The 26230-nt window shown below is 37.9% G+C and overlaps 1 protein-coding gene across 6 annotated transcripts in view; it reads left to right on the top strand.

The window, feature by feature from the left end:
- Positions 1-26230, top strand: part of ZNF407 (zinc finger protein 407) — a 426967-nt gene that overhangs the window by 253126 nt on the left and 147611 nt on the right. For all 6 annotated transcript variants that reach the window (XM_021073780.2, XM_084976838.1, XM_084976844.1 and 3 more), the window contains one exon: positions 6191-6311. In XM_021073780.2, the coding sequence (XP_020929439.1) occupies positions 6191-6311 (121 nt within the window). The remainder of the gene's footprint in view (positions 1-6190; positions 6312-26230) is intronic.

Raw genomic sequence — 26230 nt, 5'->3', positions numbered from 1 at the left:
TTTTTTTTTTTAAGCTTAAATTGTGTCACATAAAAATGCCATAATAGGAGTTTCTGTTGTGGCTCAGGGGTTAAGAACCTGACTAGTATCCATGAGGATGCCAGTTCAATTTTGGCCTTCCTCAGTGGGTTAAGGATCTGGCCTTGCAGAATAGGTCGCACATTGATGTGGCTGTGGCTCTGATTCAGCCCCTAGCCTGGGAACTTCCTTGTGCCACAGGTGCACCTCCTCCCCCACAAAAAAAGCCATAAAAGTTTATATGAATTGAACTTGTTACATCTACCATGTTTTGTAAATGTTTATGTTAAAACTTCTCACCAAAGAAATTAACTTTGAAGAGCTTGTATGACCTTTTATTTATGCCACTGACTCAGACAATGGGTCTATAATGTTACCTGTCTAGATCCCTGCCAGATTTATTAAAAATGGTTAATAATGTCTACCAAGGCTACTAGAATAAACCAGCTAGCAGTGAGGCATGATGCCAACACACTTTCAAATACTTAGCTTGAATGGAGTAAGGAGACATAAGTATATGTTTGTGAATTTGCTTAATGAAAAAAGTCTTTAAATTGTTTGACCCCTTAGATTAATTGTAGAAAAAGTAGAAGATTCCTGGAGTTCCCATCATGGCTCAGTAGTTAACGAATCCGACTAGGAACCATGAGGTTGCAGGTTCAATCCCTGGCCTTGCTCAGTGGGTTAGGGATCCAGCGTTGCCATGAGCTGTGGTGTAGGTCACAGACGTGGCTCAGATCTGACATTGCTGTGGCTCTGGCATAGGCCGGCAACTACAGCTCAGATTAGACTCCTAGCCTGGGAATCTCCATGTGCCACGGGTGTGGCCCTAGAAAAGGCAAAAAGACAAAAAAAGTTGAAGATTACTACAAACTACCTAATTTGAGGTCTTATTATATACTACAATAATCATGACAGTAGTATATTGGCATAAAGGTTTCCAAATAGATCAATGGAGCAGAATAGACTCATTAATATATCTGTGTTGTTTTTGACCAAGATACAATCTTTAGAGATACATCTAACCAAGGATGTGCAAAACCTCTACATTGGAAACTGTAAAATATTGCCAAGAAAAATTAAAGAAGACTTAAATAGAGTGATATCCCATGTTCATGGATTGGAAGACTCAGTGTTGTTAAGATTTCATTCCCTCTCGCATTGATCATTTCAAACCTTAGGCTTTTTTTTTTTTTTTTTTAAGAAATTGACAAACTGATTTCATTCCCTCTCGCATTGATCATTTCAAACCATAGGCTTTTTTTTTTTTTTTTTTAAGAAATTGACAAACTGATTTAAATTGACAAACTGAAATACAACAGTAAAATAGTCAAATGACTTTGTGGAAGATGAACAAACTGGAGGACTTACATAACCTGACTTCATGACTTATAAAGCTACAGTAATCAAGACATTCTGGTGTTGTCATCAAGGCAGACACATGTATTGATGTAGTAGAATAGAGATTATAAAACAGCCCATACCTGCAGTCAGTTGGCTTTGACGAAGGAGCAAAGGCAGTTTAATCTTTTCAGTACTTAATGCTGGAACAATTGGCTATCCATATGTGTAAAAATAAACTTTTACCCATTTGCATATCATATACAAAAATGAACTCAAAATGGTCATAATTTATACAATAAAACTATATGAATTCTAATAGAAAATTTAGGAGAAAAACCTCTGCGATCATGGACTTCAAAAATTCCTTAGAAACCAGCACATCAAAAGCCTGATTCATAAATGAAAAAAATCATATCTTAAAAAATTATAAATGGAAAAAATGAAAACTTTATAAAAAATTAACGTCTCTTCTTTGAAAGACACAATGAGAATCAAAAGACAAACACAAACTGGGATTGAAAAATATATATAATATGTATTATAATTCTTATAAAGGATTTGTATCTGTAATATATAAGTGCCCTCAAAACACAATTTTAAGAAAACAATTTAAAAAGGGTGGAAAGATTTGAATAGGCACTTCATCAAAGAACATAAAAGTCTCAGATCAGCACATGAAACAATCCTCCCCATCATCACTAGAGAAGTGCAAGTGTAAAGCACTGCACACACTGAGTGCTGGGGATGGTCTGGGAGCAGTTTGTACACAACCAGTAAGGATGGAAAATGGTCAGACCACTTTGGAAAACTGGCAGTCCTTTGCAAAGCAGGGTGTGTACCTACCGACTGACCCAGCTATCCCAGTCCCAGGTGCTTCCCCTCTAGAGAAGGAGATACATATCCAAGGAAAGACTTGCACATGAAGATTCATAGCAGCTTGATCTGTAATGCTTAGCCATGAAAATAACACAGAAGGCCTTCAGAGGATGAACGGATAAATGTGACATTCATGTAATGGACTACTACTTCTCAACTCAACAATGAAAGTAAATGAAGTATTTATACCTGGAGCAACATGATTGAATCAAAAAATAAAGCTGAGGGAAAGCAGCCAGACAAAGGAGATACACACTGCATGTTTCCATGTATATAAATTTCTAGAAAATGCTAAGTAATACATAGTGACAGAAGGCAGATGAATGTTTGCTTGGGGTTGGGACGAGTAGAGAAAGGGAAGGGGGTACAAGGACACCTCTGCGTGTGAAACTTGTGTTTATGACTTTGATTTGGTGATAGTTCTGTTCTGCCTCTGTGTCTGTCTAGACAGTATGTCAGGTCACTGAAATAATATGTGTATTTCTTATCTAGATGAGTGCTTCCCTTTGTGTTTCTGTTTTCTATGTGAATTACTCTTTGACATTGGTGTGCAGTTAAAATATTCTTAGTTGAATTTAATAATTGATTCAGTACTTCTGAATGAACATTGAAGTTTTCATATAGGCTTATGTATGAATAGTTATGTGTTTCCATGACTTAGAATATTCCTGTGTCAAATTGAAGAGATTGAGCTGATTTTTTTTTTTTTAGCTCTATGCAGTATAAAGATCACATATTATCCGTCAAATAAAAGCGAAACCTGCCATCATTGTGAAAGTGATTTTTTTGAATAAGTCAGTTCAGTACAACTGAGTTGTCTATAGCAATTTAAGTGACCTGACCAGCAGCTCAGAAGCTGAGAACAAAGAGTTATTCAAGCTGACCCTGGGTGACCACTTGATTGGGGTGCTGTTCATGGGATTTATCTTAAGGACAAATGGCTAAAAGAGAAAAAATTCTCTCTCAACCCCAAGATCTTTCCTCTGCTTTGGAGATGGTCTTCTTTTCACAAGACTAAGTCAAGTATTTCCTGATAGGATCGATTAAATGATACCCCTATGTCCAGTTCACTGACATTGTGAATGCATTAATTATTTCCTGCATGCTGTAGGTTTTTCTTACTGGCACTAGTTATGAGCGCTTGAAGAGAACCAGTTGTGTGCCTTTCCTTTCATCTTTGTGAGGTAGTTTGCAGGTAGCACTGTTTTGGCAGTCCTGTCCTGGTGCTCTGAAAGCACCACCAGGTGTCTTACCTGTGGCTTGTCTGCTTTGGTTGTAACTTGTGTGTTAGTGTATCATCCTTCTGACCTTAGGGGGTTAACAGGTAGGGAGTGAAATAGACAAAACCTGGATTGGGATTGAAGTCCATTTGGCTTCTTCTAACTGCTACCCTGGGCTTCATTGATAGGTAAGGTACCATCAGATGATATATGTATGTATTCAGTAAATATTACTGCAGTTATGGGCAAGGCCGTAGAAATAGGCTTAGAAAAATGTAGGACGAATTTCTGAACATTCTAATTTTCGGGGCAGATATAGTTTTGTTGCTAGTAGACTGATGTTATTTTAAACCAAGATACTTCATCCCTCATTTTCTGTATTAGTGTACTTATAAAACTATTTCAGAAACACGGGAAATAAGAATTAACAAGTGGGATTATTGAACGTATGTAAAATTAATCCATCCTCTGTATAAAATTTCTCAGGAAAAATGTCTTTGAACAGAGTGTTTCTGTACATCACAGCTGTAGTTGAGGAAGAGGTGGTGAGGTTTTTTTTTAGTTCATAGTGTCCAGTAGAGCTGTAATGGGAGCTATACACATATAATTTTAAGTTACCACATAATCATATTTTAAAAAGGAAAAAGTAATATGTAAAATTATTTTTATAAATAGATACTTTAACCAGATACATCCAAATTATGGTTTCAATATGAAGTCAATGTAGCATTATTATCAATATTTTATTCCTTTTTTGTCCCAGGGCTTTGCAATTTGGTGGGTATTTTACACTTCTGGCACATCGCAACACAGAGGGCAAATATTTATCTGAAATCCATGATCTATATTTAGATTTGATAAAATTTACATATTGAAAAGTAGATTCTCATTCCTAAGCTGTTTCAGATTTAAACTTTTTTTTTAAATAAGTGAATTCATTGTCAGTTTTTAAATTTAAATTTACAGTAATTAAAATTAAATCACCTCATCTCAAGTGCTCACCAGGCAGTGTAGCTACTACAATTAAAAACTGGTTAGACCTAGGAGTTCCTGTCATGGCTCAGTGGGTAATGAATCTGACTAGGAACCATGAGGTTGTGGGTTTGATCCCTGGCCTCGCTCAGTGGGTTAAGGATCCGGCATTGCTGTGAGCTGTGCTGTAGGTCACAGACGAGGCTCAGATCCCGAGTTGCTGTGGCTCTGGTTTAGGCTGGTGGCCACAGCTCCATTCGACCCCTAACCTGGGGACCTCCATATGCCATAGGTGCAGCCCTAGAAAAGACAAAAAGACCAAAAAAAAAAAAAAAAAAAAAAAAACTGGTCAGACCCAGATGTGGTGTATATATAGACACAATGAAATACTACGCAGCCATAAAAAAGAACAAAATAATGCCATTTGCAGTAACATGGATGGAACTCTCATAGTAAGTGAAGTCAGAAAGAGAAAGACAAATGTCATATGATATCACTTATATCTGGAATCTAATATATGGCATAAATGAACCTTTCCACAGAAAAGAAATTCATTGACTTGGAGAACAGACTCATGGTTGCCAAGGGAGAGCAGGAGGGATTGGGATGGACTGGGAATTTGGGGTTAATAGATGCATACTGTTGCCTTTGGAATGGATAAGCCATGAGATCCTGCTGTATAGCACTGAGAACTGTATCTAGTCACTTATTTTGGAGCATGATAATATGAGAAAAAAGAATGTATATGTGTATGTGTGACTAGGTTACCTTGCTGTACAATAGAAAATTGATAGAACACTGTAAACCAGCTGTAATGGCAAAAATAAAAATCATCATAAAAAAACTGGTCTGGAATTCCTGTCGTGGCGCAGTGGTTAATGAATCTGACTAGGAACCATGAGGTTGAGGGTTCCATCTCTGGCCTTGCTCAGTGGGTTAAGGATCTGGCGTTGCTGTGAGCTGTGGTGTAGGTCACAGATGCGGCTCGGATCCCGAGTTGCTGTGGCTCTGGCGTAGGCTGGCGCCTACAGCTCGGATTAGACCCCTAGCCTGGGAACCTCCATATGCCATGGAAGTGGCCCCAGAAAAGGCAAAAAAAAAAAAAAAAAAAAATCAAACAAAAAAACCAAAAAACAAAAAAACTGGTTAGACCTGATTTCTTTGAGTTTGGGTATGAAGGAGAGCAAGGTGTCCATCAGTGACCCGGAGTCCTGAAGCTAGGCCTAGGCAGGTAGATCTCCTGTGTCTACACAGGGGAGATGAAGTTCACAGTGCTGTTCAGTGTTATTTCAAATGTTTGTTTGAGGCCTCTTTACCTTTTATTCAACTTAGTGCATTGTACTAATTTCTCTTTATTTCTACCACTTTTTAAATTGATGTCAACTTATAGTTGGTTTTACTTTTTCTTCATTTTTAACTTTAATATTTTAATAAGTTTTACATTATGTATTCACACTATATTTCTGTTATGTGCTTTTTTGTGGTGTTAACCTCATTGAGATTTTTATAGTGGTTCTAAATGTAACAGTTTGTTAAATGACTCCACATACAGTGCTAAAGGAAGGCTGATATTTATGTTTTTATCCAGATGGGTGCTTCGTTTTTTATTTCTAGATTCCTGTTTATATAAGTTGATTTGGACTACATAATGTTTATCTTGTTTCTATTCTAATAGCAAAATAAAACTTAATGGTATCTTCTCATTCTTCATTTCTAATTTTTATAATTACTTATATACAACCTTTCTTGATATATTACAGGAGAAAAACCTTTTAAGTGTGATGAGTGTAACTTTGCCTCCACCACTCAGTCTCATCTGACGCGGCATAAGCGTGTCCACACAGGAGAAAAGCCCTACAGATGCCCCTGGTGTGACTACAGGTAAGAATTCATTATCAAGGAAGTGGACCCACCATGGTGGGGGAAAATCTGTGACACTCACCGTATAAAAATTGTTTTTCTGCCTAACAAGAGTTAGTATGATTTACATATTAGGTTGGGAGTTTATTGCACCACCTGATTTTGATGATTATTTTTGCAAATGTAAAGTTCTTTTCCATTTTCCTAACCTAGCATTAGGTTTTATAATCCTTTGGTACACCTGAATTTCAAGCGGTTTTATTTCTTTGCTCAAAGTAAAGAACCATCGAGTTAACCAGTTATTCATTACACATGGCATCTCATCTGCTATGAACGAGGCACCCATTTAGACAGTAAAGATAATGTAAGAAATGTTTCCTGCCTTTAAGGATCTTGTAGCATCATAAGTGACTTGTAATGTTTGTAAATATTTATAATACAGATTTCAGTGGAATATAAAAAGGCCAGGGTGGGGGGAGTACATCGACAGGATCTAGTTCAGTCCTGCTAGAGGAGAGAGCATTTCAGCTATGGCTTGAAAGATGGGTAACTTTCAAAGACACGGGCATGTTCCATGAAGACTCAGGGGGTCATTTTTGTGCTGACGGCCTGTTGGGTATCAGGAGTGTTCAAGTCCCCTCTCTCAGGCCTGAGGCGTAGGTGATGTCTACCAGAGTGTTGCATGACTGCACAGCGGCGGCAAGGCACAGATGCAGAGACTAGGGAGACATCCTCAGGCCGTGGGGAGTGACCCTCTTGTGCTCTGTGACAGGGTGTGTGTAGCAGGGCCACAGTGGGAAATGGGAAGCCAGGTTGTGGCTAGATCAGGCCATGCGGGGAGCCTCGGTCTGGTTATTGAGACACAGTAGGTGGTTCAGAGCCTTGGTCTGTTTATTGAGACTCTGTGGGGTTTGCAGACAACTGAATGGCTCCTGCTTCAGACCTTGTTCAGCTGAACTTCAGTGCTGTCTTCGTCCTGAAGCTGAAGGTCTTGTGGCCCCTGTTGTTCATGATGATGTGGAAACATTGAGGGTTGTTCTTCAGTGTCAGACATTAGCATACATACCTTAAACCTGAAGACTTCATTAAAAATAGATTTTTGTATTCCTGTGGATATCGCCTGTGCATTCTGTAAATGTATTGCTGTCATCTCTATCGTTATCCTTTTTATTACATTAAGTTTTATGTTAAAGCTCATCTAACAGTACAGAGGTATTGCGGATATATTTCATTCATTAATTATTAATTCATCCAACATTTTATCCATTCTTTCTTTGCCTAACCCTAGGCGGGTGTTTCTTTGAGATATGGTAAAACAGCTATCCAGTTAAAGGTGGACAGAGACATTCTAAGACGCCGATCCTATGAGCTCTGCAGCAAACACTATTGAGTGCTCTTTTCCTTATTGAAGAGGCCGTACTTGGGGGTGCCTTCCTGCACAATGGAAACTCAATTACACATTTGTAAAATATCCCTTAATTGGCACTTTTATCTGTTAGGATTCTATCTCAGTCTGTAATTTATGCCTAAGTTTTGAATCCTTTTTTTTTTTTTACAGTATTACAAGTCTTTTTTAAAAAAATACTTTTTATTAGAGTTGATTTACGTTGTTCTGATAATTTCTGCTGGATCATTGTGTGGTTTTTTTTTTTTTTTTTGTCTTTTTTTTTTTTTGTCTTTTGTCTTTTTGTCTGTTGTTGTTGTTGTTGTTGTTGCTATTTCTTGGGCCGCTCCCGCGGCATATGGAGGTTCCCAGGCTAGGGGTTGAATCGGAGCTGTAGCCACCGGCCTACGCCAGAGCCACAGCAACTCGGGATCCGAGCCGCGTCTGCAACCTACACCACAGCTCACGGCAACGCCGGATCATTAACCCACTGAGCAAGGGCAGGGATCGAACCCGCAACCTCATGGTTCCTAGTCGGATTCGTTAACCACTGTGCCACGACGGGAACTCCTGGTTTTTTTTTTTTAAGTCATTTTTTTCATTATAAGCTTTATTTTTCATATTTAACAAATTGTATAACCACTTTATTTCATTAATCCTGTATAACTGTGGTTTTCAAACTATAATTTTTAAGTACCAAAACTGTTACTTAGACAAGATCACGTACAGACCCCCATGTAAAATAGATGAAAGTGGTGTCTACCAGGTACAGATTTCAGAGTTATAATCTATAAAATTCACTTAAATTTTTTTTTTTTTTTTTTTGTCTTTTTCTAGGGCTGCATGTGTGGCATATGGAGGTTCCCAGGCTAGGGGTCTAATCAGAGCTGTGGCCTCCAGCCTATGCCACAGCCACAGCAATGTGGCAATGTGGGATCCAGGCCTCGTCTGCAACCCACAGCACAGCTTGTGGCAACGCCGGATCCTTAACCCACTGAGCAAGGCCAGGGATTGAACCTGCAACCTCATGGTTCCTAGTCGGATTGGTTAACCACTGAGCCACCATGGGAACTCCCAAAAGTCACTTAATTACAACACTAGCAAATACCATATAGGAGTGTTTCGACAAGCAAAAACTTTTCAGTCGGCAGGAGTTGTTGACAGCAGTTGCAGTTGGAGGCTCGGGGTCTGGTTTATGACTTTGGAGGGAGCACTGGATGGGATGTGCAGTCAATGGCTTGGGCTCTGTGAGGCTCAGCGCTGCCCAAGGTCGTTCACCCTTCCAGTTTGTGAGGTACACGTAGTCCAGCTCCCAGCTAATGTTGGGTGAGGAGTGCAACTTAACTAGCATCTGCCCTGGTCTTCACTCTCAATTCATGTTCAACTTTCGATGGTGGCAGGTTATACGTGACCTGACAATCTGAAAATATTGTTCCATGACATATTACAAGACTTTCAATGCCCTAAAGGTCTTTAGTGTTAAAGTTTATTTATAGTATCTGCCATGATGTATTTTTTTTTACAGTTTTTTAAGTTGCTAAAAATATGTTAGATCCAAAATCAGTTGTTAGGTAATTACTGAACTACCGTAGGGTTTCAAAATGCCTCATATTAAAATTACTCTTTTCTACATTATAATTTTAATATGTACATGGGCTCAAGTTAGATTGATAAAAAATAACTTTATTAAATTTTTAGATATTTAGGCCATTTTCATGTTTTTGCTCCCAAAATGCTTGTACCTAAATCTTCCCGCATGTCCACGGTTTTTTTTTTTTTTTTTTTTTTTTTTTTTTTTTTTTTTTTTGGAAGAAATTCATAGCAGTATGATTTGAGGCTGTTAATAGTACTCCTCCAAAGATTGGGATTTGAGTTTTGTTTTGTTGATTAGTACTGTGTTTTGGTACACTCAGGTCTTTGTATGCATGAACATATTTCTAGGTATTTCAGGTTTTTGTGATTTGCATTTGTATTATACCTTGCTAAGGTTGAGGCTGTTACTTGTTTCCAATTCAGTTATCTCCTTGAAATAGCATCTTTTCTGTTGAGCAGTGCATTTGAACCAGCTGGGTCCCATCTGCATCATACCTCTGTCAGGCTCTTTCATGAAAAGGAGATGGTGTTTCCTAAGAATATTGTCACTATCCTATGAATTAATACTCAGGACATTCATATCTAGTGATATCTATCACATTTCCTTTTGAAATGTTGAAAGTCCCTGATAAAAGGGTGATTTTAGCTTTAATAGAAACTTTTAAATAATTTGAATATTACTGAAAGTAAATAGTTTGAACACTTTCTGTTCATGTGATCTATGTATAATGGTTAGGTTTGCTTTCACTAATGAACAAAAGACAAGTGAACTTGACCAGGAGTATAGAAAACTTCCAAATTTATGAATATTCCTAAAGTTAGGGACTATGAATGAAATGTAGAGTTTTCATCAGTTCATAAGAATAATATTTTTAAATGAGCAGATAATTAAGTTCATAAGACTGTTTTGGTTACATGGCATAGGAGGAGCAAAATGCCTGCCGTATCTGCCTCACAACAACAAAGAAAGAATCTTATTTCATAGGATAAATGAATTGGGATATGTGTGATTTCCATATATTAAAAATATGTATAAGATCATCGTATATTGCCTGAGACGATTTGGTCATATGTGTCTTGTCAGTATCTTTCCATAGTATTTTATGGCTTAAAATATTTAAATCCTTTTTTCATATTTAGATTTTGCTTAATATAAATAGATGAAAATCATTCTTGTAGAGTATTCCTATCTTTGCAATTATTAACACTTATTTTCAGTTAAGTTACCATCATTAGAAACAAGTATTTAAATTTCATTTGAAAATATATTTTTCTTTTTATAAACTGAACATTAGTGGAGAAATACCAGTAGTTATAATTATTCATGAAAAATGCGAATATAGATTTGTTTATAAAAGAATTTTATAATTGGTCTTTTGAACCTGGGGCTATTTTTCAAGTTTGCATTATTAATTTAAGCAATGACATCTCATTCTGTTTAGATGTAAACATGTACCCTTTTCCTAAGCTTTTACTGTCTAAAATATCCAAAGTTCTAATCCATTATAAATCAGTATATTCCATCATTGCTCCAAAACTTTTTCACCATTAATTAGTATTCATTATAATTTTGCTGCATAAATTTAGATTCATAGCACACTGTCCTAGTATATTATTTATAAAATGAATTCTTTAGGTTTTTTTCTACATTAAAATGGAAACAATACATTTTTCTGTATTTTATTTTTTCCTATATATCAATTGTCACTTCTATATTAATGAGAGAAATAGAAAAACCTTTAATATATTATAGTAAGTACCCTTTCTAATAACATAAATCCTTATTTCCCCATAGAGTTTATTAATATCGAACTGCACTTGATTTCACTGGTGACACTGGCTTTCACATGAGATTAGATGACTTTTCCCTGAAGTTGGCCATAATTGGGCTTTTTTTTAACATGAAACGTACCTTCTCCTTGGCTTCCATAAGGTTTATAGAGGAAGTACATTAAATACATATTAAACAGTAAACCACTAATATGTCATGAAAAGTAACACAAAATACCACTTGCAGTATTAAAAATATTAAGGAAAATCTTACATCACACTTTAAATGTCATTTAGTGAATTAAAGAAGGCTAGTAAAATTCAGGCCAAACTCTGCCAGTTTGATCATTTATTTATTGCATCCCTGTTATTGATCTTGGAATACATTCTTCATTGTTCCTCAAGACTGCTTTTGGCCATATTTTTCCTCAACTATAACCACCTTAGTACTTCTAGTCTTACATATACTCTTTTAAAAAATTGTTCTTACTGTTTTACTTTTCATTTTATTCATAATTTTTATTCTTTTTTATTATTTGAAATTATAACTCCAGTAGAAATATGACATATCACAGAGCTGAGGAATAAAATTTATAATTCCTGCCTCCTAATAAAGATCTCTCCCATTGTTTTGCTTAACTTGGAAATACACTTTGATTCTTTTCCTTACCTGGTTTATTTAGCTCTTGGCCAGCATATTGCATAGAATCACCAATATGTTCAGTTTCGATCTTTGGGAAAGTTTTCATTCCTTTTGGCAGAGGGGAAGCTAAGAATATTTGATGTGACTTTTAACCCAGGTAGTGAAGTCTCATGAAAAAGGCACTTTTATGATATTCCTCAGCATCTCTTTCACTCTTCTAGATATTTTGTCTTATAATCAGATTTGGTAAGTTTTCACACACATGACTGGCCTAGGTAGAATTCAGTGTTTGTCACAACCATTTGAAATACATGTATGTGTGTGTTTGTGTATCCTAGAAAAATATATCCTAGAATATATATATATTTTTTTATTTTTGTCTTTTTCTAGGACCGCACTCATGGCATATGGAGGTTCCCAGACTAGGGGTTGAATCGGAGCTGTAGCCTCCAGCCTACGCCGTAGCTCATGGCAGTGCTGGATCCTTAACCCACTAAGCGAGGCCAGGGATCGAACCCGCAACTTCATGGTTCCTAGTCGGGTTCGTTAACCACTGAGCCATGATGGGAATTCCAAAAAATATTTTTAATTTAATTGAATTCTGTCTTAACTTTACATGAGCTGGTAACAATTTTAGGGTAGTTTTAAGATTAATGATAAAAGCTATACTTATCGTAATTCTTTATTTTCTCTTATAGTTTGTATTAATTTCTCAAACATATTTCTATAGAGTATCTCAGCTCTGAAAGTCTTTTCAGGTCTTAGATAATAGGATGCCTTTTTACATAATTTTGCTGTGTGAACATTTTATGTTTATTATGCTTAGCTAACTAGTAAGGCAGATCTCATTAGGCATCGCGGCACTGAGGCTTCAGTATGCAATGGGGCTCATTGTTCTCATCTTCCGTTGTTTCAGCAGCATCCTGACTTAGGGCAACTCCCTCCACAGGGGATAATTTCCTTCTTGTAGATGATCTCCTCTGAGGGTTCCAATTTTCCTTTGGCTTCCTGTGCAGGTTCACAGGTTGTATCAGGAGAAGCAATGGATACATCAAACTTGTGTTTGCTCTGAATAATAACAAGGAGAAAAAAATAAGTGTTTGTCTTTGTAGCAGGACATCATATATACCAAGAGAGAAGTGAAATTATACATACCAAAACGAACAGCCCGCAGTTCTTTTTCTGAAGAATCGGAGGTAGCATTTATTTCTTTGGGGTGGTTTTGAAGTTCTTGAAGAAAAATGACACTACATAAAAATAATGAAATAAAATATCTAGTATTAATATTGGCCATAATTTATGTCTGAAGCAATTTGATTGATATCACAAGCCTAGTTAATATCAGAACAAAATTTAATTCGAAACTCTTTTTGTGAAATAAGCCAGACAGAGACTAATACTGTATAGCACTTATGTGTGCAGTCTTGAAGAAAAAGTAAAACAAATAGAAGCAGAGAGCAGAAAAGCAGGTGCCAGAGAGAGGGGAAAGTTAAGAGAGGTTGTTCCAAGGTTATAGCATGGTGACTAGAGTTGATAAACTGTTTTGAATATATGAAATTAGCTGAGACAGTATAACTTAAATGTTCTCACTTTAAAAAAAAGCAAATACATAAATGAAAGGTACCAATTAATATTATTTCATTTATATTAATATCTGTTATCTCTTTATATTCTACTCAAGTTTAACTGCTAGTCCAGGTAATGGAATAAAAAGCAGTTGTCCTAGGCATCTGAAAGGTTTGTTTGAAAGCCTCAAAGTCCAGTTACTTCGCAAACTTTTCTTGGAATAGTGATGATTCCCAGGCTTCTCTCAGGCTGTGGTGCATTTCTTTGGGCAGGCACCTGTGTCTGCAGTGCTCCTCCTGGGGAGGAGCCCCTTCCCGCCTGCTCCCCTCACATCATTCAGCCAGCTGCAGGTGGATGTCACTGTTCTGGCTGGTTTGTGAGACCCTGCCTGGTCATTGGCAAGCATAATGTGGCTTAGGAAGATTCTCCCAGCATATGCCAGGGTGACCATACTTCCCTGGAGTTGTACTGTCTTTCACATGGAGCCGATGTTTCTGGTAAGTTTCCATGGGATTTTATGAGGGGTTCCCTAACAAAAAACATAATTGTATTTTCAGATTTTCTACCATGACTTATGAAAGTTGTACTGTATGTAAATGTATTCTTTTTTCCCTAACATTTCTTTCTGTTTCAGTAGAAACTGAGTTCTTTCTGAACAAATATCTCCTAATTTTCTCTGACCATATTATTAGTAAATTTTTGAAAACTCTCAGTAGTTCTAATTGTGCTTTTGATTTGGTTTTGTATTTTCTCTATTACTATTACATGATAAAAGTAACATGTCTGATGTTACTTTTATCTATAGCATATTCTACTCGTATTTTTCTTCTCTGCCCTGTGACACCCAAGCACATAAACTATTTAAAATTCTTGCCTGAGCCCATTTGCTGATATAGCACAGGTTTACATCAGGCCTTTACTTACTGTTGATAAATTTTCGTCTAACAAAACTCATGTAAGGAAAAAAAGGCTGTCAACTTGAAAACAAATAGATTCCATAGCATTAAAAATTATATATTGGTTCAGATGTCTTTAAAAGGGGAAAAACACTAAGATAATTTGTTTTTTTTATCAGTGCAAGTAAGTCGTTTTGTTTGTTGATGTAACTGAAATAGGCATTGAGATCACAGATTAATTAAAGAGCCACTTTGAACACAAAGTGACCACATTCCCTTTGCTATCTCTTAAAGTAGAATCTAGATAAACATGTTTATTTAACCTGCTGTTGTCGAATCCCAAATCCAGTCATTATAAAAGGACCAAAGCTATCTTTGGGGATGGTCTTTCTACAAGGAATTACTATGGACAGTCCCTTGGGTAGTAGTTAGATATATCTGTATATATTGTGGTAGAAAGAAAGGCCTTAGAGATGAAAAAAATAGAAAATATTTTTTTGGGCAATAGTCTCTTGCATAATAAGTTATTCCTCAGACACTAGAGCTATTATCACACAACAAAACACTTCACTGTGTAACTATCTATATCTCCTTAGCATTAGAGGTTCGTACAGTGTAGCTTATTAGGAAAAGTGTGTAATCACCAGGATTATCGATAACAACAGTCAGTAGAACTTCAGGCATACCCTTCTGGATTTCACAAAGTTTGAAATGTATAAAAGTTTCACCATTTGCCATTAGTTCAGTGAGAATGCTATGATATCAGTTATTTCATTTTGCTTTTGGATCCTTAGTTTAAACATATTCTGAAATATTAGTTCTCTAGGGCTTTTAACACACTGTGGAAGGAGAGAAACTTGGAACATTAAGACAGTGGTGATGCAGTGGTCTGTGTGAGGAAGCTTCTGTATCAGCCTACCTTCTAGACCTCAGCCCTCCTTCGGTGAAGTAAAAAGCTTCCTTTGCTGGTGGCATCTGTGTATGTCTTGGCTTTAGGTTAAGAATGTCCTTTCCATACAAATAAGATCACATCTTTTCTCGATTTCACATCTTTATTTTCTTAATTAAGGAAATGTACCACAAACCCTTTGCTGATTCCCCCCCACCACCATTTATGAGAAGTACTGTGTTTGTGAGAAATACTCCTGAATTTTTTCCTTTTTTTAGAAAACAGTGTTGTGTCTTTCTTTCCTACTGAGCTACAAGTGAGCTATAATTGAAATAAACCAGAATCCGTTATTTGATAACATAATACGCATAATATGTAACCTGATACTTTTCCCTACAGGGAATTTTAACCTAATATTAACCTTCCTCTTAACCCTTAAACTTTAGTTCCTTATTCTTCATTATTTTGGTTTGAATCGTGCTAAACAATCCTACTGCCTCATCTTGTATCTTCTATCTCACTTGTGACACTGTCAGGAGATCCCTCACTAGGTAAGTTTTGAATCATGTTGATTAACTGTCCTTAGTCATTTCTTTCCTGATTATGTTTTGTTTCTTCATTTTAAATTATGACTTTTAGCAAATATATGAAATGCCACAAAACAACTCGGAATTTTCCCATAAAAAGAAATGTGGTAAATTTTCAGTGCTTATGCTTAAATAAAACAGTTAATCTCTTGGGTTGAATTATTTGAGGTAAAAAAAATGTGGTTGACACTTAAATTTGAGAAGTTTGTTTTGTTCTAAAAACCTCAGATAGCTTTAATTTTAACTAAGAGTAAGATTCTGTCCTACTCTCCACTCCCAAATTATATTTCCATTTGATTTTTTTTAAGTTACTTTTGCTCGTGAACAAGGCTGGATTGTAGGGCATGTGGGATTCCGTGGCGCAGAGGGGCGAGAAGTCTGTGGGCTCTGTAGTCCATGCTGGGTAGTTTGAGTTTTACCCCAAAGGCAGTGCGTAGCCAGTGGAGAATTTGAAGCTGGAAACTGACATATTCATATTTTGCTTTGCAGTGATCACTGATGCAGTGCTGATGGAGAGGCAGGGAGGGACACAGCAGGAGTTGGCAGCACATTTAAAAGACAGTTGCAAAGGTGCAGCAGAAATAATAAGTGACTAACCCTAAACTAACACTGTAGAGAAAGGCTGACTCCAGTGCTCGTTAGGAAGTAGAATGAATGAACATGGTGGCCAAATGGATGAATTTGGGAGCAGGGTGACTGAAAGATACATGACATCCTTTAGATTCCTTGACCAGGACTGCTGGGTGAGTGGTGGTATTGTCATCGGATCCTCATCTGCAGAGGAGAAAGATCCCTTTAGCAAAATGGTGATGAGTGTGGGTTGGGGTAGGTTAACTTGGGAATGCCCATGGCTATCCATATGGAAATGTGTTGCTAAGTGTGTAGGTTAGTCCTGGGGTATGGGGAACTTGAGAGCATGGATGCCCTTGATATTTCCCCTGGAAAATGTGGAAAATGGAAAAGCAGAGGGGCAAAGAGCAAGAGTAAGAGAGACTGAGAAGTAGCCTCCAGAAATGGAAGGGATTCTAGGTGGCAGGCTAGGAGCACTCAGGACAATGCAGGCCACCTGCCTCGGCCAGCCAGCCAGCACTCTAGGGAAGACAGTTCCAGTGCAGGTAGGAGCAGAAGCCACACCAGCACTCAGAGGTGAAGCAATGGTAACTCGTCTTGAAGGAGAGTGTCTCGAAGGCTGCACTCTGAAAACACTCAGGGAGTTGGTGGAAGCTGCAGGGGTGGATAGATAGATGCTCATTTCATTTGTGTTTTTGATTTTATTTGTTTGCTTAAGATTGCTTTAAAATCATTACTTAAATGCTGGCATGCCAAGTGAAAGAGCCAGCTGAAATGGTGAAGTTGAACAGTGGGTTCACCTAGTGGCTGGGATGGTGAAGCATCAGGGGCACTGATAATGATTTGAAGGGTCAGCAGTGCCTCCTTGTCTTCAGCATGGGACCTGTCCCTGAAAAGGGGCAGCTGCGACTTCTGAACTTCTGTGCAGCTGCCCTAACAGTGTTCCCACATTGTGGGGTTATTGCATAGTCCCAGACTTTACCTGTGTTGTGTTCAAAGTGTAGAGTCAAGAGCATAGAGACTGTAATGGTTTTATTCTGCCCTCCCCTCCATACACACCCAAACACTGGAATTTTATTTGCTGTATGAATATGAAGAATTTATTTCCACAAAAGATTGCCTTGCTTTAACTGTTATACGTAATTCAAAAATTTGCTTGGCACTAGCTAACAACTTAGGGCAATCATTTAAGAAACACACATTTTAAATGTAATCTTTTAAACTGTGGCATCTTTTTCTATGACTTATTCTAAACAGTTTTTGCTCATGTCTTAGGGTTTTTCTAAGACCAGTAAATCTAACAGTCCCCTCTAGTGACATCATAAGCCAGTGGAAACTCACAGTCATTTATTGTAATGACACCTGACTCCCATACATTATTTACAACCCTTTCAATTTGTTTTACCTAATTTTTGTTTGTTTGACTCATTCCAAGTAACTATAACTGTGCTGTCACTTGTTTATCAGTCACAGCTCTAATTATATATATATATATATATATATATATATATATATATACATTTTTTTTTTTTGTCTTTTTGCCATTTCTTGGGCCGCTCCCTCGGCATATGGAGGTTCCCAGGCTAGGGGTCTAATCCGAGCTGTAGCCGCCAGCCTACACCAGAGCCACAGCAACTCGGGATCCGAGCCGCATCTGCAACCTACACCACAGCTCACGGCAACGCCAGATCGTTAACCCACTGAGCAAGGGCAGGGACCGAACCCGAAGCCTCATGGTTCCTAGTCGGATTCGTTAACCACTGCGCCACGACGGGAACTCCTAATTATATTTTTTTAATGTCCATTTGTGGTGAAATTTCCGTTTCATTGTTTTAGATTGACCCCTGCCTTCTTCAAACTACCATATTCCTGGAAACATAGAACGCTACTGGAGTGGTGCTACCAAGAGAAATGTAACAGGACCGTACAGGTCCCAGAGTTAGCGTGTGTAATGTGAAAAGAGGAAGCAAGTATATCACTCCTTAGGGTGAGATAGGGTCATGATTTGTTTTCATGACTTAGGGTACATTACAACTGCAGAGTGTTGGTGTCAGTTGTACTAAACCACTAAAAAGTGGAAATAAGTCATATATATTGCCCCACGGGTTGATGTATGTTTTTTTTTCTGCATTCACTAACATTTTGTTTGGATTTCCTTTGATTCTGTTGGAATTTTTGCTGCTTTGTTTCATTATAAATTATGGTTCCCATAGATGGTTATGGCTGCATCTCAAATTTTTGGTTGTAGCTTGTTTCTCAGATTTAGTAATGAAAAGCGCCTTTCCCTTTGCAAATTGAGATAGTTCTATACATCTTGTAACAAATTTTTTTGCGCCATTTCATTGAATGCAAACAAAGGTAGTAGAAATAATCACCACAGCGCCCCTGAGGTCGGTTCCTTTGAGCACTGGCGGTGACAGTATGTTAGGAAAATGGTTGGGGCAGCCTCCTTTCTCTAGGCTAACATGGCTTTCTCAAGGAAGGAGGGAGTCAAAGACACCACATAGGAATGGCAATGAGTAAGTGTCATTGGAAACATAGCCTCAGACTCCAGGAGCAGTGTGCCTGTGCCTGAGAAATACAGGGACGAGATCAGCCTTTGTATTTAATTCTGTGTTCTTCCAATCAGCGATTTGTGTATGGTCTGCGAGAAATGACGATAGGAATGTAATGACTGATGAATCCAAATCTTCTCTTTATAAGTGCTTGTTTTTAACCACATATGCACACACACATAGTTCCTTCCTTTTGTCTGTTTGTAACATGACAGTCTTCTAAAATGTGTGTTCTGATGCAAAAGAGATTCAAAACAAGCCTCCGATTTTGTTGTTAAGGATTTTTGGGGTTTTTTTTTTTTTTTTTTTTTTTGGTTTAAAAGTGGAATATATGTTTGCTTTAGCTGTAAAAGCACAATCAAGGCACCATGATAAGTGAGTCAGTGTTGTAAAAGTAAAACGAATTTTGCCTTCACTCACATGAGCTATAGAAGGAGGAAGCTTTATTGTCCCTGGAAAGTGATAAGGCAGAGTAATTGTATATTATACTGTCCTGGAACATCTGCCTGAAGACTGTTGGAGCAATTCATCTATCATGGGCGATACAGCATGTTTTGTCTTTCTGCTTTAACCCGTCCCCATTGCTGGCCTGCGCGGAGGTTTTGATAGGGACTGCGCCTGGGCCGGGGCTCACATTAATCAGTCCCCTTGTTCAACACTCCAGCTGACATAATTACAACCTGCGCACAGCAGTTATTCAAGTCGAGTCCTTGTCACTCGTGGTGCGAAACTACACAGCTCCGATCCCGGAGGAGATTGCCTTATCACACAGAACAAGGGCTCGTAGGAGTCGGAGAGAATAGAAATGGGAAAATGTCTTCCGGGAGCACTATATATTCCTTTAAAATAAGACGTTTGAGAGACTTGCAAGGGACAAAGGGGGAAGCGTTTTGTGCCGTGACTGAAGTGAACGAGTTATTATTTTTAAATGCATTACATGGAGCTTTTTATGAAAATGGATGTTGATTATTAAATAAACTCAGGGGCCCTTGTCATCAGTGACTCTCTTCTATTCACTTTTTCTTCAAAAGTGATCATGTAACTTGGGAATTATGAAAGGTTTAAATGCTCCTTGATAGGACTCAACAAAATTAATAAAGTATGCATTTTAAATCTACTGTAAGCATATACTTTACTCAGAGAGCCTTGTAAGGAATTGAGGTAGAGCCAGAAGTCTTTCAAAGACACAGAAATTCACTGTTTCCTACGGCCGGAAAATAAACTTTCTTATAATTTGTCACACCTCCTTACTCTGATCCTATGCTGGGTGGATAACTGGCAGCTCCTCTAATATGCCAGGTGTGAGGGTGCAGTCTCCTTTCAGCCACTTAAGAAGTATTTCAGATTTCATGGGAGCCTCTCCCCTGCCCCTAATAGGCCAAGAGGTTCTGAGGCATGTTGGAATGAGTTGTGTGGTCAGGTCTGCAAAACTCCCCAGTGATCTCTCCTCTTAGACTTTCTTCCTCTTTGGCATTATTAGATTGTCCCAAGTAAAACCAAGTGCTGCCCCAGACTCTCAGAAATAATTGTGAAATGTATTTTGGTCCAGTGAAAATTTTACTTATATCACCTTACATTTGAAAAGCTTTCAACTAGAAAAGCTACATTAAACTACTGCCTATATTTATATCTTGAATTGTAAGTGTACCCCTGCTGTGGCCAGGCCTGGGTGGCTGCCCCTGTGCCACTTCCTGCCCCTTCAGCCTCTCACGGGTACGATTCCTGTGACTGCATGCAGTTGGCAGGAGGGTCTGGCTGCAGGTGCCTGTGCTTTTAAAGCTCCTCTTCTTGAGAAGGCTTCTCATCCTGTCCTGGTTTTCTAGCATTTCACTTTGCTGAGCTTGGCTAGTTAACAGAAAAGAAGAGATTAACACCCATTCCACAAGGAAGTACGCTTGTAGAAATGAAGCGTGGTGGGTAGGGGGGCTCTATTTATTTCAAAGGTCCAATATAAGAAGAGTGGCAATGATAACAATGAACAGAGTTTCCGGCAGCAGTTTCTGCAGCCAGACGGGTGATGAGTGTAAGGAGGGGGGACACTGCATACAGCTTGTCCCACCTTCAGCTTTTCACGTCATGGGCTTCGAGCCATGTTAGCTCAGCCTCGAAAAGTGATTTTGTGGTCAAATAAGTTTGAGAAACACGCTCTACTGTCCCTCCCCCTTCAGACACAGAATGAACAGCATATTGAAAAGACTTACAGAATCCCTGCTGTAAAGAAAAGTAGGTAATTTTGTTTTACTGAAACATGTGAAGTGTTGGCCACCCAGGCCTTTTCCCTGAAGCCCTATGGGCATTGTGCTGGACTAATTGGGGTGCCGAGAGATTTCTAGTTCAGTAAATGATAGGCCACCTTTAATGTCTGCTACTCATCTTTACCTACGAGACTAGGGGTTTTAGTTTCTCATAAGCACATAGGATAAGGCATCTGATCATTACTTAAACATTTCTGTGAGCTTTTATTTTGTTGGCTTCCTGTCAGATGAAAGTCTGCTGGGTTGTACTTTTCTCAAAACAAGATGCCGTTTTCTAGACTGAGAATATATCCGTATATTAAGAAATAAACAGTTAATGAAATTTTAGCTATTTTTTACCCCTTTGGGCTAAAGAAGAACCAAGGAGAAATCAAGGTTCTCTAGGGCTTCATGGCTGGTGGCCCCCCTCCCTGCTTGCACCATGGAGGACAGGCCATATCTGGCCACAAGCTTAAATGCAACTCCTTTTCTATAGATAACCACACAGTGTGTTCGAGGGGGGCTGTTCTTTAGATGCTAAATTTTAACAAAATAATTTGGGTTTCTCACCGAGCCAGTTCACAGTCACTTCCTACTCTTTTAGGTGAATTTCGTTGTTCTCCAGGAGAGTGGAAGGTGGGGTAAGTTGTTAGGTTTGAAGCAGCTCAGTGTTATTCCTGGTTGTAGCAACCAAAATGAGCAGAGATTTGAATAGAGAAGTAGTTTAAACAGTTGTGAGCTTGGGAAGATAAATGGTGAAGAGCAGATGTGAAGCTGTGCCTACTCCGGGGGACAAGAAGAGGAGAGCAGTAGGCAGATTCTGTCCAAGGCTGTGGGCTTTGCGTAGGTAAGTGTGTGGTTAATCAATATCATGTGAAATCAGTTGAGGTTAGTCAAGCATTCTGAGCAGTGTGGAAAGCAAGGTAATTCTCAGCCCTTCTTAATTAGAGATGTCACTAAAGGGAGAACAGCAGTCCTGAAGGAGATGGATGGAATTTTCAACTCTGTCTCCAAGTTGTTTCATTTTATGAAACATGGCCTTTTGTTACGGTCCTTGACGCACATGGCTCATCTCTCCTACCAAACTATATTTCTCTTTGAGGATATAACCAACATGATTCATTTTTATGTTTTTTTTTTTTAAATGTAGTAGGCCCTGAGTAAGAATATGTTGAATAAATTTATTTGAAAATAATACCTTAGTACCTACAAAAGATGACTTTTCTTGTAATCATAGACTTTCCATTGAAATCATAGCAATAATTAGGCTTGAATTGCTTCTATTCTGCAAGACCTCTCAGGGGGTCTGAAAGGCTGGCCTTGCCTGGGACAATATGAACAGTGAGTGGAGGCCATCTGTGGGTACATTGGCCAGTGTCAGGGCTGATTCATGAGCACACGCTAGTGCTAGCCACGTTTGGAACAGTGCTGTGAGCACCCAGACACTGACGTAGCCTGGAATCCAGATCCATACATCTGCTCCTAGTCTATCTCACGAGTTCCTTTATCTTGTAAGACACTGTTTTGCTTTAGTATCAGGTGCTGTTTCTTTTATCACAACACATATTGACATAATTATAGCTGAGGAGTGGGAAGAACAATGAATGTACATCAGTTTTTATTGTCACAGTGAATGATTTCAAAGAATTGGGGTTTATGAAAAGTAATAAATAGTAAGTGATCTGATAGGAATCGTCCTCTTTAATAGTTAGCCACCAGTTAAGAAAAAAGAAAATTCATAGAATTTAGAGCAAGGTGATATAAGAATTGTCTAATTAAAATTTGGCATGGCAGAAAATGTTCAGAAGATTACGTTTGGTGATTTTCTCTGATTTCTATAAACTCATTTTTTCTTATTTTTAAAAAGATACTTTGGATAATGTTGTAGGCAATGAAATATGCCATTATTTTAAATACCTATTTTTCTTAGCTGCCTATAAAACCTAGCATAGTTGTATATTATTTTTACTATTTTATCTTAATAATTTGAAAAGTCAGTGTCTTATTAACTGCCCCCCCCACACCCCAGCCCAAGTCTTCTTCAAGCCCCTCTCTCCATTATCTGGTAGTTATCACAGATCAGGAAGTTAGCCCTAGCACCCCATTTACCACTACACCTTGTTTCTCTCCCATATTTTTTTATGGCATTCATTTTGGTTTTCTAAGTGATTGCTTTTGCAACCTGACTTATCCTACTTAGATCTTTCACTTGATTCATCAAATTGAATTATCTCTCTGTAAACATGAGAATCTTTACACTTAAGGATTTCCACCTCTGTTACCAACTTATGGAAGCCAAACTGTTGTTTATAACATTTGCATTCTATGTAATACTGAACAGTCCAGTTGTTTTTAAAATATATATTTTGATCATATTTGCTTTATGTGAGTAAAACCTAAAGATAAATCTCATGACTAATCCAAGTAATCCAAAAATATGCTGAGCAAACATAGAAGTTCCCTCTGCCTTGAAAGCCTTTCCATAAATATAATTATCATCAATAGTTTGCTAGGCCTTCTTCTAATAACCATTTAATACATGTATATTTCCAGGGGGAGTATATCATATAGTTTTAAAAAGCTAAAAGGACCCTTATATGTATTTATCTGGGATTTGCTTTATTTATACTTATTTAAATAACAGCATGTCTTGGAAACTTTGCCCCAGTGGTACTTAAGATCTGCCTTATTCTCTTGAATGACTTTTGTCCAACATGTAAGGATGAATGATGAGTAACACACACACACAAGGCCTTCTTCTGCAGCATTCCCTAGAAGGTTCAGAGACCTGTGTGTCACACTGTTCCTTCTCCCAGCCTGTCCCCCTACCTGGAGCTACACTCAGGGACCTTTTAGTGCTGGTCACAAGAGGTGCTGTGGGACTTTTCAGCTCCATGGAGTCACCCTGACCATGAGGTCAGGGCCATGGGGGAGCAGTCCTGTGGCCTTGCCTTCCAGTCCCTTTCTTGTTCTGACACCACTAAACATTCATGATTGGGGGTACCCTCTCTTCCTGTGATCAGGCTGTGCCCTCCCCACATTTCACCAGAATGTATTTGGCTTCCATGGAGCTCTGTAGGAGATCAGCCCCTAATCTAGGAAGAAGACTTACAGGTTAACCCTTACCTCTCAGCAGTTTGGAAATCTATAGGGTGGATCATCATAAATTAATGACTCATTCCTCTATTAGCAAACATCTCCTTTCAAAGTTGTCCCTAGGTTTAGGTGTTATAAACAATGGCTTAGTGATCCTCTTTGTGAATATTTTATAGAAATTGAACTCCTAAGTCTAAGAGTATGTGTATAATTTAATTTTGAAGGCTCTCATCAAATGTCTTCCAAAAAGCCTTTGCTAACTGACACCTGTGGCATTCATTTCCCTTAGCATTAATTAATGCCACCAGTCTTAAATTCTGTTCTTCTGTTTCCTTAGGCTTTAACTGGTATATCCTTGGCTACTAGAATCACTTAATGCCTACATAACCATTTGTAGATCCCCAATTATGAATTTGTTGCTTATGTTCTTTATTCAATATTTGAGGTATTTATTTTTTATTAGTCACATGCACTCATAAGTCTGTGTATTATTCATTTATTTTTATGTATGTTGCATATATCTTGTCCATTTCTTTGCCCTATATTTTAGCTTTATTTGATATGTTATATAGCAGTTTTAACTTTTATGAAGTATATTTTGCTACATCTTTTTATAGCAGTTGGGTTTTGAATTTTATTCAGGAAATCTCTTTTCAGCTAAGATTATGAAAGTATTTTCTTTTACTGCCTTTATAATTTAGTGTCCTTATGTTAATCTTAAAATCCAAATGGCATTTTTTTTGCAAGGTGTAGGACCATAAGAGTCTAATGTATTTTTTCCCCATGTGGTAGGCAGTTTTCTGAACACCATTGGTTGTATAAGCCATTGTTTCCTCACTGACCTGAAGTGACATCTTTATCCCTTGTATGCATGGGTTTTTCTTCTCTCTTTACTGGTGATGTGTTGGGTTCAACACTCCTAGTGATATTCAACTGTTTGCTAAACATCCTTAATAAAAATGTCCCATTTTAGCCAGAGGAATGTGAAGTTCTTTATTCTCTTTTTTCTTTTTCAGCCACACCAGTTGCATATGGATGTTCCCCAGCCAGAGATTGAATCTACGTCATAGTTTAGCAACACTGGATCCTTAACCCACTGTGCCAGGTTGGGGATCAAACTGGCACCTCCATATAAATAAGCCAGATCATTAACCCACTGTGCTATAGGAAACTCCCCCTCCCTTTTTTATTAAAGTATAGTTGATTTAAAACATTGTGCCAATTTCTGCTGCATAGCAAAGTGACTCAGTCATAAATACATGTACATTTTTTTAAAATATTATTTTCCTTCATGGTCTATCCCAGGATATTAGATGTAGTTCCCTGTGCTATACAGTAAGAAGACCTCATTGTTTATCCTCTAAATGTAATGTAGTTTGCATCAACTAACCTCAAACTCCCAGTTCATCCCACTCCCTCTCCCCTAGCAACCACAAGTCTGTTTTCCATGTCTGTGAGTCTATTTCTGTTTCATAAATAGGTTCATTTGTGCCATATTTTAGATTCCACATATAAGTGATATCATATGGTATTTCTTTTTCTCTTTCTGACTTACTTCACTTAGCAAGATAATCTGTAGTTGCATCCATGTTGTTCCAAATGACATTATTTTGTTCTTTTTTTATGGCTGAGTGGTATTTCATTTTATATATGTACCACATCTTCTCAATCCACTCATCGTTGATGGACATTTAGGTTGTTTCTATGTCTTGGCTATTATGTATAGTGCTGCTGTGAACATAGGGGTGCATGTATCTTTTCCTGTATATAGTATCATGTCATCTGCTTATGATGACAGTTTTACCTCTACCAATTTGTATACCTTTTATTTCTTTCTCTTGTCTGATTGCTATGGCCAGAACTTCCATTGCTATGTTGAATAAAAGTGGTGAGAGTGGACTTCCTTGTCTTGTTCTAGATTTTAGTGGGAAAGATTTCAGCTTTTTTCCGTTGAGTATTATATTGGCTGTGGGTTTGTCTAAATGGCATTTATTATGTTGAGATATGTTCTCTCTATACCCACTTTGGTAAGAGTTTTTATCATAAGTGGATTCTGAATTTTATCAAATGGTTTCTATTCTAAAAGAAATATTGAAAGGTATCCTCTAAATAGGAAAGAAGTAGAAGATATAAGATGGAGGAAATCACAACTGGAGA

The sequence above is a fragment of the Sus scrofa genome, chromosome 1, assembly GCF_054392235.1.
Source record: "Sus scrofa isolate SSC_HxYL_T2T_F1_AM1 chromosome 1, Sscrofa_HxYL_maternal_Yorkshire_Landrace_v2.0, whole genome shotgun sequence".
Taxonomy (NCBI): Eukaryota; Metazoa; Chordata; class Mammalia; order Artiodactyla; family Suidae; genus Sus; species Sus scrofa.
Note: the sequence above shows the minus strand (reverse complement) of the source record. Positions and strands in the feature narration are given on the sequence as shown.